The sequence below is a fragment of the Strongylocentrotus purpuratus genome, unplaced genomic scaffold (genome assembly GCF_000002235.5).
Source record: "Strongylocentrotus purpuratus isolate Spur 01 unplaced genomic scaffold, Spur_5.0 spur5_scaffold_4, whole genome shotgun sequence".
Taxonomy (NCBI): domain Eukaryota; kingdom Metazoa; phylum Echinodermata; class Echinoidea; order Camarodonta; family Strongylocentrotidae; genus Strongylocentrotus; species Strongylocentrotus purpuratus.
The window spans coordinates 16,994,867-17,009,689 of NW_022145610.1; the positions used below are offsets into that span (position 1 = coordinate 16,994,867).

A 14,823-nucleotide genomic window follows, 5' to 3' on the forward strand; every position below is an offset into this window, starting at 1 on the left:
CCTATTTTGCGCCCCATTTAGAGTAACAGTTTCCAGTAGTTTTGCCAGCTGATTTTGGGGGAAAAGTAATTTGGGGAACTCAAGGAAACATGATTTAATTTCAAGCACGGGTAGATTTGAATTGTTTTTGTTTTCATATTACCGTTTAGGAGTACTGACAGAAAATGAGATGAGGTAAAAAACATAATATAAAAGAGATAAGTGTATTGCTGAGCTTCTGTTGCATTTAATGTAATCTGCAGGGTGGAAATATACAATAAACATAAATTCAAATTCTAACTTCTGAATATGTTTAATCTTGAAATTATTTTAATACCCGTACGTAGATCACGGTGCAAATAACATGCAAACAAATCCTCTCTCTAGAGCTCCCCCTCCCTTCTCTCGCTCTCTCTCTCTCTCTCTCTCTGTAGCGATCTCTCCATCTCTTTTTCTCTCCTTCCGCTCATGGCCTCATTTAGTTATATATTTTTAAATCATCAACAATACATCTTGCTCCCATCTTTTTAACCCTTTTAAACTTCCTTCGAAATGTCATTTGATATCAAATGACTCTGTTTTTCACCGTCTACTATATTCATTTGTTATTACTAATCTTCTTACATGACCTTCGTCTCTCTCTCTATTTTTCTCATCTCCCTTTCTCTCTCTCCATCTTTGCATTTCTTGCTCTCTCATTCTCACTTTCCCTCTCTCTTGACTACTACTCTGTTCCTCTCTTTCTTTCTCTCATTTATAAATACGTGGAATTTGAATAGGGTTTATTCTAGAGTTTGTAATGAGTATGATATTGTTATTTGTTAGGAGTATCAATTCTTTCATTTTTAAAACTGATGTTTTAATGTTTTCTTTTCCGTTATTGGTATTGTGTATTGTCATGGTAACCCTGCATGAGCTCCATCCGATGCAATTTAAATCGTTGTCCTGGGTTTTATGTCACATATTTATTATTGTTATACAACTAAATGTATGTATTATCATGAATAAAGATGAATAAACATCGTATCTACATGTATATTGATCTTTATGCCCCCCTTAAACAACTTCTAAACCTACATCAAATTCTTCTATTATCTCAATTCCAAACCTTTATTCTTACACTTTAAGAAAGTAACAAATGGCCACAAATGACTAATATTTGTGCAATATTTTATTCCTCTCTGTAGAGATCATTCATTCACATGGGTAACAGATAACAATATAAAATATGAACAGCTGTACAAAAGCATTCTCTGTTTTCTGCAAAAAGCAAAAAATCCATTCAGTTAATCATAGGCATTCGTGAAGTTTGTACATTCATTTAATAGTTTACAAAGCAATTTTGTCTACACAAGATTAACACAAAAAAATTATTCAAAAAGAACATTCAGGAGGAATAAAAAAGGAAAAATAAATTCCAGATCATGATACTCTATGATTAGAAATTAAAGAGATTTTGGGGAGGATAATCAAATTGTACTAACATAAAATATGAATAATTTATATAACTGTGATCTTTGCATGATAAAAACAAGATTTTGACTTGAGAAACTGAAATATTGAGCAAGATACTACCTTTATCTACATCAACTCCAATAACACATTCCATCAATTAAATTGTTTATATTCTCTCGATATATAAAGTATTAAAGTATTACATATTGTGTAATATATTATCACTTTAATAATTTACACCTGAAGTTTTGAAATAATTTGGATAAGGCCAGTGCTGTGATACAGATGAATAATAAATATATCCTGAAATTTATTAAATGAAGTGTCGTCTTTCTGCAGACCATTAACCATTACATTTTGAAGCTGGACAATAGTTGGTGTTTAAGGAATGTATTTGATGAGAATGCAATCAATAGGATTTCCTGGGTGTTTTCTCCAAGCCATGTACAGTTAAACCTGTCTATTAAGGCCACCCTTAAGGGAAACAGGGAAGGTGTAGACAGATGGCCTTTTGAGACAGGTTCTACAACACACATTTCCCTCTTGAGGAAGACAAAATGTATGGCCACTACAACAGGTTTTACTGTATTATCGATTAACTTCTCAAGGGAAAACAAAAAACCTATCAATCAAAGTGTATACTCTGCTTTCAGACATTTAAAAAGTCGTATTTACAAGTATTAAATCAGAGTTTCCATTTACTCCAGGATATTTTCAGTAGATAAGGCTACACAATTGTACAGCCAGCACTCTGGCCTGTATTTGACTGGGCTCTTTGTTTTCTTTATATATTGTTCCAAAAAACAAGGGTAAAAAGATAAAGTGATAACAGAGGGTGATGATTAAAATCAGAAATGTCTTCTACACCTGCAGTATTTGCAGCATTACTACATGGATGGATATTACCTCGGATGTAACATCAATGTCAATGTTTCATTTAAGTCGGTAAGATGAGATACGGTCATATCACCAATGTCTCGGTAGTCGGAGTCCTCTTCCTACTCCTACTAAACAGTGCTCTCACTGTTTTGCTACAAGGGATCATCCACAGAAAATGATTTAGCATTTTAATCAAAATCCAGGACTCTGTTTCATAAACCTCGTTATCAACAATAAATGCTGCTCTTAGCCAATCAAATGCCACTATTTCAGTAGCTTGTAACAGTTATTGTAACTTGGTATTGATAACAATTTTGAAGAAACAGGGCCTAGGCCCCCCCCCCCCCCATTTTTTCCCTGACAACTAAGATTACTAAAGCACATACTGCTTTACATACAATAATCTTTGAAGAAGATTGGATGGAATAATTTCTCAAGATGATAGTAGTAGTATTATATCACATTATACACAATCTATGTATACACTCCGGTGTGGATCACCACCAGGTTTCCACCGATGCTGGACTAGGATCTGGATTCTGGTCCTGGTCTTACTTGACGCCCTTCTTCTTGCGGGCCCGGACCTTGTGCTTCTTGGTCTTGGAGTCGACCAGACTCTGGGCCTGCTTCTTGAGAGCATTCCTGGTAACGATGTCTTCGTCATCACCGCTGTCCTCATCTAGGAGAAACACAGACAGAGTATGGTTAGGAGGGAAGGCATGAGGGGGGCGTTTCACAAAACTTGTCATCAGTGACAAATGACAGTTTTTGTTATACCGGTAAGCTACTGAAATACTTGCTTCTTATTGGTTATCAGCAGATTTGTCACTGATTTTTGTCATATGTCATTGAAAAAAGGCTGTGTGTAACAGGTCCAAGATGATGGATAAATAGACCAGTTTACTAACATAATCAAATTTTATGCATACTTTCTAAGCAAAGGTTTTTCTTGACGACCTAAAATCTTGCCCAAAGGCTTTCGTGACATGGCAGCAAGTAATATATGTAGACTGGATTCCAAGTATTCTAGTTCATTCATCAATAACAGGTTCCCCGGAAAAGAAAAATCCATAAATTTGAATATGTTAGTAAACTGGTCGATTGCTATGATACAGAAACTATATGCTTCTTCTCGGACCATGCTGCGTCTGCATGTGAGGAAGAAAGCAAAGGCTGCCAAAGTCCAATCAGTCCAATGTTGTGATGACAAAGTAGAAAGACTATTAATATCGGTCATATTTCTTCTACCTCGAACTATAAACCGCTATACTCTGTAAATTGGATTTCGATTTAATAGGCCATTTTAGTAATATATCCAAATTTAATGCGTAGTTCTTTGTGAAGTGCCTCAATACAAATTGTTTCATTCATCTGTTACGAATAATTGGTTCTCAACAGTCAGAATGCGAATTGCATACCTTAGTTGTTGCTAGGTAGGTCGGTCAAACATTATAGCTTGCCCTACCTAACAACACTCAATGTATGCAATTTGAATTTTGACTACTGAAATACAATTATTTGTGACAGGTGACTGACAAAATTCGTTTTGGGGCACTTCACAAAGACGTATACATTCAATTTGGTTACATTACAAAAATGGCTTATTGGAGCAGTGTGATATCGTCTCTTGAGAGACAGAAAGACCTTATCATTTGACACAAGTTGAATACTTACCATCATAAGTGGTATCCCTCTGAGTAGTAGGTAGCTTGATGCGAGTGTTTTGCGATGGTAGCGCCCCTTCAATTCCAACTTGGAACTGTGAGAAAATTATCAAAAATATAGTGATTAGAGAGAGGAAGGTAAGGAAATATTTCTTTTATATCTCTGACTTTTCAATCATGTGATTGTGCAGTTGCTGGGTGCCCTTCTCTCTTTGTCATCAGTGTCGACACACACCCACATTTGCAGGGCAAGGTACGATCATTTCATCGTTATCCTACAGACATTCATTACAGCTAATCTTGAGCTCTGGTATGTAATTGGAAACGTATTTTGAGAGAAAGTTGCTACGATTTATTCTGGATTGTTTATCCTGCAGTAGACTGGTTGTTTGAACCAGTGAAATAAAAACCAACTCCCATTTGCCCAGTGTTAGTCACGTGGTGTCGGACCGACTTACCCAAATATCCTAATCTTTCTTTAGATGCTCTTTACTCAGCTAATATACATTTTTTTTCCGAAATTGTGTGGCAAATGTCATTCATTTGTAATATTGAACAATCAGTGTAAGTTGTATTGAAATCTGTGAGAATTTATTTCTATATTTACCAGAACTAAGTTCATCTTTAACATAGTCTCCATTTGTTATATTTCATTGCCAAGCCATGATTACTTGCTGTTTCATAAAAACAACATGAAGCGTTTATTTCATGACAGGAATGTCAACAAATGATCAATCTTCCTTTCAACAGCTATCGGATCAACTCATCGTAAACATCAACCCACGTATCTACAAACTGTCATTTCACACAACCAATGGCTACTCTTGTTGATCCAAACAGTACACTAATCAAACTAATTTGCGATATGCAGGTAAATACCGGCTTGAGAGTCCTCGAACACGCTCTCTTCTAGGGGATCAATCATTTACTGCCTGTGCATCGAGATTGTGGAATGGTCTTCACCAAATCTTTCGTTCTTGTCACCAGTTATCCACTTTCAGAACTCAACTAAAGACAAACCTATTTCAGATTGCTTACAATTAGTCACTGCTATTTTGTTTTTCCCAGTAAGAATCATGAACAGACATTTTTTGTAGTTTTTCAGTCTCATCAGCGCCTTTGATTAGGCAACTAGATATTGGCGCTTTATAAATACCTGGATTGGATTGGATTGGACTAATCTCAGCCCCTGAAACCTTTTTCACAAAGTCAAAGCCTGTTTGCACTAGTTTGGCCAGGGAGATAATACCTCCTTGCAATGTCAGTGGTTATCTCATCAAATCAGCTCTCAATTAACATAAGAAAAGGGGATCATTGGGAACCAACAGGCACCGATTAGGCATGGTTTGCTATATAGAGGGCGCAAGTAGCTATAAGTAGTGCAGTGTGGCTTTAACCTACCTCTTCTTCCTCCATCTGCCTGAGTGTCTCATCGACATCGTGGCCATCGAGTTCCTCCATGAGTTTGAGAAGCTTCTCTTCGCAGGTTGCCAGGAGATCTAAGACGAATTCATCTGCCTCGGCAGACAGCTGTGCCTGAGGTACGTGACCCTTGTTCTGCACAAACAGGAAAATACAGATGATTTGAATACATGCATGTAATTTTAAAAAAAAAAAAAATGTAATGAATTATCAATAATCTATTGCATTTCCCCCGGTCCCCAACAGGAAAAATTCCTCTATACTGCCATGCGTTATGGTTCAAGGCATGGCCACACAGAGGATTTTTTTCTGTTGGGGATCTGGGGAAAATGCAATGAATTCTTGATAATATATTGCATTTTCTTTGTTTTTTTAAAAATTTATGTGGTTGCCTACTATTCTACCTCTTGCTGCGTACAGTCATGATTCAGTGGCAAAGCAATGGCCTCCTAACTGTGACACCCCAGTGTCAATATGCTATACTAGTTCCCTTTTGTGAGGCATTAATCCTCATTAATGTCAGTTATGACTTTAGGAGGTAGGTCCCCTAGTTTATAAGCATAGTAGCACACACATGCTTTAGCAGTCACGCAAAACAAGTCATTCCATAAATTGGGGAAAAAAACTATTCTACCTTTATGACTAACAGTGTATTAACAGCATCTCCCAATGACAATGAAAATCGCTCCCCTACATTTATCTTCCATCACAATTATCCAAGTAATTTTGGATATGAGGACGAGTGGGGAAACTCCCAATCCATAGAGAACTCTTCATAATGGGTAAGAGAAAAGTCCAGCACTACTTACTGCTTTGATGTGTTGAAGCTTATCGGCCAGATGAGAGACACCGGCCTTGACTTGGACCAGGATCTTACTGCACTTATCAAGCTTCTCTGAGGACTCTCCGCAACGTTCCACCTCGGTCTTGAGATGGGCCTGGAACTCCTCCAACATTCTCTGACCACTGAAAAAACACAAAACATAAGACATTTAAAACCTATCTGCACTAGTTTGGCCAGAAGGGATTACACCTCCCTGTAAGGTCACTGACAGGTGGTTATCTCATCAAATCAGCTCTCAATTAACATTAGAAAAAGGAGATCATGGGGGACGAACAGGCACCGATTAGGCATTGTTTGCTATATAGAGGGCGCAAGTAGCTATAAGTATTGCAGTAGGGCTTTACGTGTCTTCTCTCATCCTAAAGACCATTGCAAAAGTTAATTCCTTCTGTGGTCTCAAACAATTTCATTCAAATTTTCATTAAGATTAAAGAATAAGTCAAAGTATAAACTGCAAAGATAAAGTGTAATACATCAATGGAAAGTTTGAAATCCTGTTTTAGAAAATACACAGAAACAAACTAGATGGATCTTCGACTGCACGCAACATACATATATGAACCAAGTTCGGCGGGAATCTATCAATCAGTTCTTGAGATAACGCGATCACTAGAACGGTACGTACGGTCGGACAGACAGACGGGCAAAATAAAAATATTATGCCTCCATCTACATCGTTATGGAGGCAAAAAAATAAATTCTCATAACTTTAGTTGTGAGCTATTGGGTATCAACCATCCTTGGTTGAGAAGAGCATACATCAAGTGCTTCTGGTAACGCAGATAGCAATGCATGTCTCAGCTAAATAGGATAGGTATGCAGTACAAAACGTTGATTACCTTGATAGTTTGGCTTCTCCTGAGTACTTCATCTCCTCAAAGTCTGTGTTGAGTCTGGATTTCTCTTCCTTGAGACGTACGACCTGCTTCTCGTTGGTTTCCTTCAGCTCCATCAGATGCTGGTAGGTGAAGTTCTGGTTCTCAAATCGGTTTACAACCTCCTGTGAAACACAAACCAATCATAAGCCATTATAATGAGGCTTGCCATAATCTAACAGAATAGAATAGATGGAGTTCAGGTTCTCAAGGCAAAGTACTCTCTTCCAACTTTTTAGAAGATGGTTTAGTACCAAAGATAGTGAGCTCTACCTTACTTTCAAATGGTAGGTCCATTTCTCCTTCTCAAAACAAATCCATCCAATCATTGGGGTCGTCGAGATAAAAGCAAACACCAAGAGAAATATTTTCTTTTTCAAAATGAAATAAAATAAAAAGAATGTCTTTGAAAGTCAAATTCTATTTGGTAAGATGTAATTCGGAGTGTAGAGCACGAGAAAACTGACGCAGAATAAGCTTTTAAACATCTGCCAGCATAGGTCTATATAGAACATACTGTATAGTAATGCTCATTGCAACTTTGCGTCAACTGCAGCAATAGTGTTTACATTACAATCACATTTTTTTTAAATTTCTAAAACTGAAGTTTCAATCCGAAACACAGGAGTAAGATTACGATGTAGAGTGGTGAAGTGTGACGTCATCAAAAATTATTTTTGGAATTTCTCAATTTTTTCCTCATGTTCCGAAAGAGCATCAAAAATAATGTCCAAATATTGAAAACCAATTGAAAATTTTAAGTACTAGCTGAGATATGACCATCTGAATAAATAGATTTCCTATAGGAACTCAGCGTTATATTGCTCTGGTTCAAACGTTTTCGACATTTGGACATTATTTTGTATGCTCTTTCGGAAAATGAAGAACAAAATTGAGAAATACCCCCCAAAAAATGTTATGATGTCACAGCTTTGGTACACTTTACTTACAGCAAGATCTGAGACCCCTGTAGCTTCCTTCATAGCCTGGAAAGCTTCCTCGAAGGTACCGATCTTCTTCTCTTCCTCCTCCCCGGTCACGAACTGCTTCTGCTCTGGGGTCAGGTCATCGTGCTGGATCGATGCTCTCTGGAGCTGTGAAGATGAATTTATACAGAAACATTTAGTCATTCACTCATTCATAAGTTGAAACATCAGGCCTAAAAAAAAAAGATATTGTTGTATTGCCCTTTGTGACCGACCCCAAAAATCTTGAAATGTACGGTTAGCTTTTTTAAAAAGTTTTTTTTCTAAACCTTTTTTAGAAAAAAAATGTATTAAAGCATTCAATATCAGCCCAAAGAGGGAGTAAAATATTTAAACAAAAATAGATTTCTGACTGACCAACCAATGTTTTGGCACCTAAAGGGCAATACAACATCTTTTTTTAAGGGCCTCAAGGAGGGAATATTTTAATTAATTAACACCCTTCTAGCTCTGAAAAGTTGATATTTATTCATTTTTAATGACTGTCCCAAAGGTTCCTTAATACTTCTAGACAACATTTGTTATCATTCCAAGCTGCCATGCAAGACAATAAAGCCTTGACGAACTTGTTTTTTCTTCTTCTGTAGGGTTGATAAAAGTCTGGTGACACTTTGTTCTTGACCATGAAGTAAGGCGCAGTGGCTCAGTGGTAGAGCAGGTCTTTTAACCGAGAGGTTCCAGGTTCAAAACCAATTTGATGCAGTAGTGCCCTTTGGTAAGGCATTAATCCTCATTACCAAGTAACTCGGAGAGGGCTTACAGCCGTTGGTCCCCTAGTTGCTTACTTACAGTCCTACACAAGCTTTCTTAGCAGTCAGGTAAAACAAACCAAATATCTACTTCAAATACATTCAATCCTACACAAAGTAATCACTTTACAAAGTTAAATTATTCAGTTATTAGAGTTATTATCTACTCGACGAGACCAACTGACAAACTTTGTAAGATTTAATCAGCTAATTTGCACTTCATGGGTGAATATCACTCTTGATTTATAATACTACAAGAAATGAGAAGAGAAAACTCACCCTTCTCTCCACCCGCTCTGCATGGGCCTTCTTCTCCTCAGCCTGTTTCTTGAGTACGGCTAGGGCTTCTTCACGTTCTCTTCTCTCTCGGTAAACCGTCTCTTCGTGCTTGCTCAGCTCAGCCTATTGAATGATAAACAAGATTTAAATAATAGATCGAAGTCCATAACTAGAGATAGTGGTGAATAACAGTGTTTCATGTGATACTTGTAAGTAAATTATCAAAGTCATGCATTTTCTAAAATTGCCCGACTGTTGTGCTTTTTTCCTATCATATATTTCTATGATTGCCAGTCTTGGATGGTAAGTGTAAACCAGGATCTTTTGCGTGCATGACATAAAGTTTACCAATGTTTCAAATGTCTTGGATTAATGAAAGTTTCAAGATTTTTGTTAAACTCCTCAACACCCTAACAATTTCAGATAATCTAGGATCTGGTAAAAGCTGTTGTCTAATTAAAGACCCTCAAAAACTTTCTTTACTGATCTTTCTATGCACATATAATTGTCAGGGCTAACTAGGCATCAAGCTCTGCTTATGTTGGAGCCCAGGGCCCAGGGTATTACAAAGAGTTGATAACTTGATATCAATCGTAACTTATTTTCGATTGATATCAATCGCAACTATGTACATAAGAGATAGGAGACTGCAAACTTGCGATTGATTGGAGGACTTACGATTGATTTGGATCAATAGCAACTCTTTGTAAGACGGGTCCCTGGCCAGTTCTCTTTAAAATAAGCTTATATTTCTCCATGTATGTTTTAATGCATACTGATTTTATTACATATTCAGAACTTAGAAAAACAAAATTAATTAAATTAAATGAAATAAAAATGAAAATATACCTTGGCAGCATCTCTAGCGATCTGGGCGTCCTTGTTCATGGCCTGGAGTTCCTTCAGCTCTTCCTTCAGATGGTCTATCTCGTTCTCCTCACCGTCAAGGTCATTGCCAAAGGTCAAACTGTCCCTGATCATCTGCTCCTTGATAGCCAGGTATGTGCGGTTGATGTGCTCGGCCTCGTGGAGCTTGAGGTTGGCCTTGTCTAGACGATTCTCCAACGATCGTAGGGCCTGCGTAGATAAACAACATTAATTCAATCAAGTTGAGATTGTTAATACAGTCAAACCTGTCTACAGCGACCGCCCAAGGGAAACACAAAAAGTGGTCTTTGTAGACAGGTTCCTTTAGTACATGTTTCAATGAGAAACCATTTTCAAGGGAAACAAAAAATGTGCTTGTTGTAGACAGGTGGTAACTAAAGCAGGTTTGACTGTAAATTGGAAACAGGATTTCATTGATTGCAATTAAGATGTAAATTAATTCGTATTAGACGAATCTAGACGATTCTCCAACGATCGTAGGGCCTGCATAGACAAACAACATTAAATTCAATCATGTTGTGATTGTGGATAGCTTGGAAACAGAATTTCACTGATTGCAAGATGTAAGTTAATACCAAAATATTAGACGACATATAAAATTATTCAAAAATATATTCATATGTACACTTGGCATTCCATACTTAGTCAGTGGATTAAAGTTAAACCACAGACTTAAGTTAGTTCGCTTTCGAGAATACCACCCATTGACTTACCATTGCATCGTCCGATGTACCGGCCGTAGTAGCTTCTGCATCCGATGCATCCTTGAGCATCTGATCATGCTGTACCTCAAGCTCCGAGTAGGTCTTCTCTCGCTTCAGGGTCTGAGACTTCTCAGCGTTGAGACGCTTCTTGGCCTCGCAAAGCTTCTGGTCTATGATGCGGATTGCTTCCTGTGATAACAAAGGATAATTTCATTTTATTTATTTGTTCCCAATCAAAGCCCGTCTGCACCCAGCATCACTGACAGGTGGTTATCTCATCAACTCAGTTCTCAATTTACATAAGACAAAGAGGATCATAAGGGACCAACGGGCACCACTTAGGCATTGTTTTCTAGAGGGGGCAAGTAGCTACAAGTAGTGCAGTGGGGCTTTAAATGTATGAAAATATTGTCTGTCACAGAGGCGTTGACTCTGTGTTGCAGTACATAGGAGTTGATGGGTGGGGGGCTGATTCCTTGAAAACAAACATCGTTTAATACAATTGTTAAGTTTTTTACCCTCTAATAATACTACACAATTATATGCAAGACTACTGCTCTTCAGAATTATTTGAGGAAGAAACACAGGAAGAAGAAGATAGAGGTAGGTTACCCACCTTTCCAGATTTGCCTCTGAGAGAGGCACGCTCCACCTCTCGACTCTTGAAGGCGATATCAAGTACACGGTCATCTCCCGCCTTGCTTGCTGCTAGCCGCTTGTGTAGCGTCTTGTTCTCCTGACGGACCTTACGGATCACATCAAGATTCTGCTTGATGGTCCATTGTGAGCTCTCATAGTATGCCTTGCGGTCACCATCTAAAGAGAAAATATAAAGAAATTGCTGAATTAGGCCCATGAAACAATTTAAAAATATTAGCTTGATCTAGACCCTATTTCAGAATCAAGACCAATATTATACTAGGTCTAGATCTAGGGGATTCTAGATTGAACGTTTATCATTTTAGACCTGTATTTAACTGTAAGTGTAACTGTAAAAATTAAACAAAAAGTGAAACCAGACACTCTTGTACTAATGTTGTAGGCCTAGGCTAATTGTTGTAAGCATAATTGTTGGCATTAGCCTAGGCCTACACTAAGATTGTGCCTTTTTGTGGATTCATTTATTTCCACAGCAAGAGCCAAGAAACTTTCTAGAAGTAGAATATTGATTGACCATGCACACACAAATGTTTATGGTTTTACACAGAGTAAAGAATCCAGTGTAGGCTTAGAATCTAGGCCTAATTAAGAGAAATCACACTGCATCCTTGAGAAAAAAAAATCAGAAAATACACACTGTCACAGTCACGTACTCACGCAGCTCAATTACACTCAACAGCCAACCTGATTTGTTCACATTTTCAGAATGTCTTTGCCTGTTGAACACATAGAAATAAATCATGGTAGGCCTATATTAAAACGACTAGACCTAATTGTTAAACTTAACTTCAAGTTCAAGTCTTACAAACTAGAGGTCTACATTATTAGCCGTGCGTGGCCGTGGCAAGGCAGGAAAAAAAGAAAGACAGTTTCACTCACCCAACAAGGATATTTTCCGCTGTAACTCTGATATTTGTTCCGTAATTGGAGTGTTGCTGTTTGTTTTGCCAACACCTGGCATTTTCAGGCCTTTTCCTGTCCCTCTTCTCTAGTTAGAATGTGTAAAATATCAAAATAAACTGTCAATATCATGAACGATCTCTCGTCTAGATTCTAGTTGTCAACATCCAGTTCAGTGTGATTGTTGTTTACACGTACGTAAATCATATCTGCGTACCGTATACGCACATAGTATGCCGTGCATATGCATTCACTAGCGCAGCGAGATCGCATTTCGCGGAGGCTGTTTTGTCGCACGTTTCCCGTAGCAACTGACCATAGAGCTGATAGCGCCAGCTGCGACTAGAAGGCGCGCAAAGCCGCTCTCTCCCTACGATATACCATGGACCTTCGGATATACGAACACGAATTGAAAATGGATTTACAAACAGAGGTGGATCCAGGCTTGGCAAAGGGAGGGGGGGGGGGGGGGGGGGGGGGTTAAGTCCAATAAATGAGACGGAAAAAATATCATCCTAATATTCTTTGTGTGCCATTAGTTTTGGCTAATATATTTTCTGACAAGCAAAGTAAAAAAAAATATAAAAAATCTCCCTTTTCACCTGTATTTCTTTTGCCACCAGTACACCCCACCCGATATAAGTCCCGACATAAGTCCAATAAATGAGACGGAAAAAATATCATCCTAATATGCTTTGTGTGCCATTAATTTTGGCTAACATATTTTCTGAAAAGCAAAGTAAAACAAATACAAAATCTCTCTTTTAAAGGTAAAGACCAGTATTGGCAACGCCCCAATTTCAAAAAATGAAATGGAAGCTCTCATTACCAATCATGTGAAAGAATATGTTTTGACTAATACATGATGATAAAAAATTTGCCGGGAAACCGCCTACTAATTCATATATTTGGTAAACTTATTTCTCTCATGGTCTGGTGAGAGAGATAGGGTAGTCCCATATACATCTTTCTGTGTATAGTGCTTGTAACTTTACGAAGAATGGGCCAAATTTCCTATCATTTTGATGATTCCAGAACCTTGCAGATGCTAGATGCTAGATGATCAACCTTTTCTGATCGATTACACAACGTTTCTTTCACAATGCAATCGCATGACCATTACTGGTCTTTACCTTTAACCTGTATTTATTTTGCCACCAGTACACCCCCACCCGATACTGACTACGTTATTTTTTTTTGTTAGCTACCATATGGGCTAGCAATGTTTAAAACAGTAATATTATTCAAAAATTCCAAACCCAAATGCCACAATTATTGATATCTTATAACAGGGGCGGATCCAGGGGGCCGGGTAAGAGGACATATATATATATATATATATAGGGGGGGGGGGTAAGAGCACATTTTTGTTATATATATATATATATATTTTTTTTTTTTTTTTGGGGGGGGGGGGGGGTGCACGTCCCTGTTTGCCAGTACATTTTTGGCGAATTTGGGGCTGATTTCAACATTTTTTTATTGGCCGGGGGGGGGGGGGCACGTGCCCACTGTGCCCCCCCCCTGGATCCGCCACCGTATAACAATTTTGAGCCCGGTCCAATATTCTGAATGACGGGGTATTAGGAAGAAGAAAAAGATGTTTTGCTGGTTTGGAAGCTCATGTGGATTATTTCAAGTTACAACGGACCAGTTTGTACGCTCGTTTGCAAATTTGTTTTGATAGGAAACCTAACTAGTATCGGAAATTTGGTCCTATAGTAGGCCTAAATTTAAAAAAAAATGATTAATTACTCGCTAAAGATATGAACTGTGGAGCAAGTGTTCAAAGCAGACAAGGTCCGATTTTTGGTCTCTTGATCTGTCCTAGTTGAAGAACAAAATTGTTACATGGTAAGCTAGGTCATAACCATTCATGCAAATCTTAGAAGACATTGATAACGGATGATAAAAATTAAGTTTCGATGGATAATATGCAGATATGCTAACTTTTCTCTACTTTAAACACAAGTTATTTATGTATTTACTAATGCATGCAGTGGCGGATCCAGGGTGGGGGGGGGGGGGGGCGGCCCCCTGGGGAAAAACATGTAAAAACACGTGATTTTTTTAAAGCTTTTTAGGGGCGCTCAAGGGGGGGGGGGGTGCAAATTTTCAAATTTACGAGGGCCAAAAAAAAAATGTGCTCAGGGTTGTGAACTAGCCTATTCACAATATTTACAAAGAACAGGAAAAAAAAAAGGGGGGGGGGAGGAAAAACAGAAGTATAATAAGTCTAGTAAAAATTCATGTTCGATATAGTGAGAACTGATATATAGATTTATATATACAGGGCGTATCATAATAAAGGATATTGAAGTTTAATGACGATTTATATGAAAACTACTGATTTCATAATCAAGCATTTTATGTCTGTTGTAAAGGACAGAATTTCCTCTTGTTAATGACACCCCGATCATACTACTACTGTCACAGTTGACTGAATAACAAAGCATTGCTGTCCACCATGTGAAAGGTGCACTGTGCCAAGTTTGATAACATTTCCTTCTTAGACACATAATCCACTCATTGTTCAGCA

At 37.9% G+C, this 14,823-nt stretch overlaps 1 protein-coding gene across 1 annotated transcript; it reads right to left on the minus strand.

Moving 5' to 3' along the window:
• Positions 1–1,132: 1,132 nt before the first annotated feature.
• On the minus strand, positions 1,133–12,512 carry LOC583764 (coiled-coil domain-containing protein 151). Its single transcript, XM_783658.5, has 11 exons — positions 12,264–12,512; positions 11,341–11,540; positions 10,734–10,913; positions 9,982–10,209; positions 9,133–9,255; positions 8,069–8,212; positions 7,083–7,243; positions 6,209–6,365; positions 5,379–5,534; positions 3,988–4,072; positions 1,133–2,992 (listed from the first exon to the last, which is right to left on the minus strand). Exons 1-11 carry the CDS (start codon positions 12,343–12,345, stop codon positions 2,865–2,867), a joined length of 1,644 nt encoding a protein of 547 aa, XP_788751.1. The 5' UTR covers positions 12,346–12,512; the 3' UTR covers positions 1,133–2,864.
• Between the last annotated feature and the right edge of the window lie 2,311 nt (positions 12,513–14,823).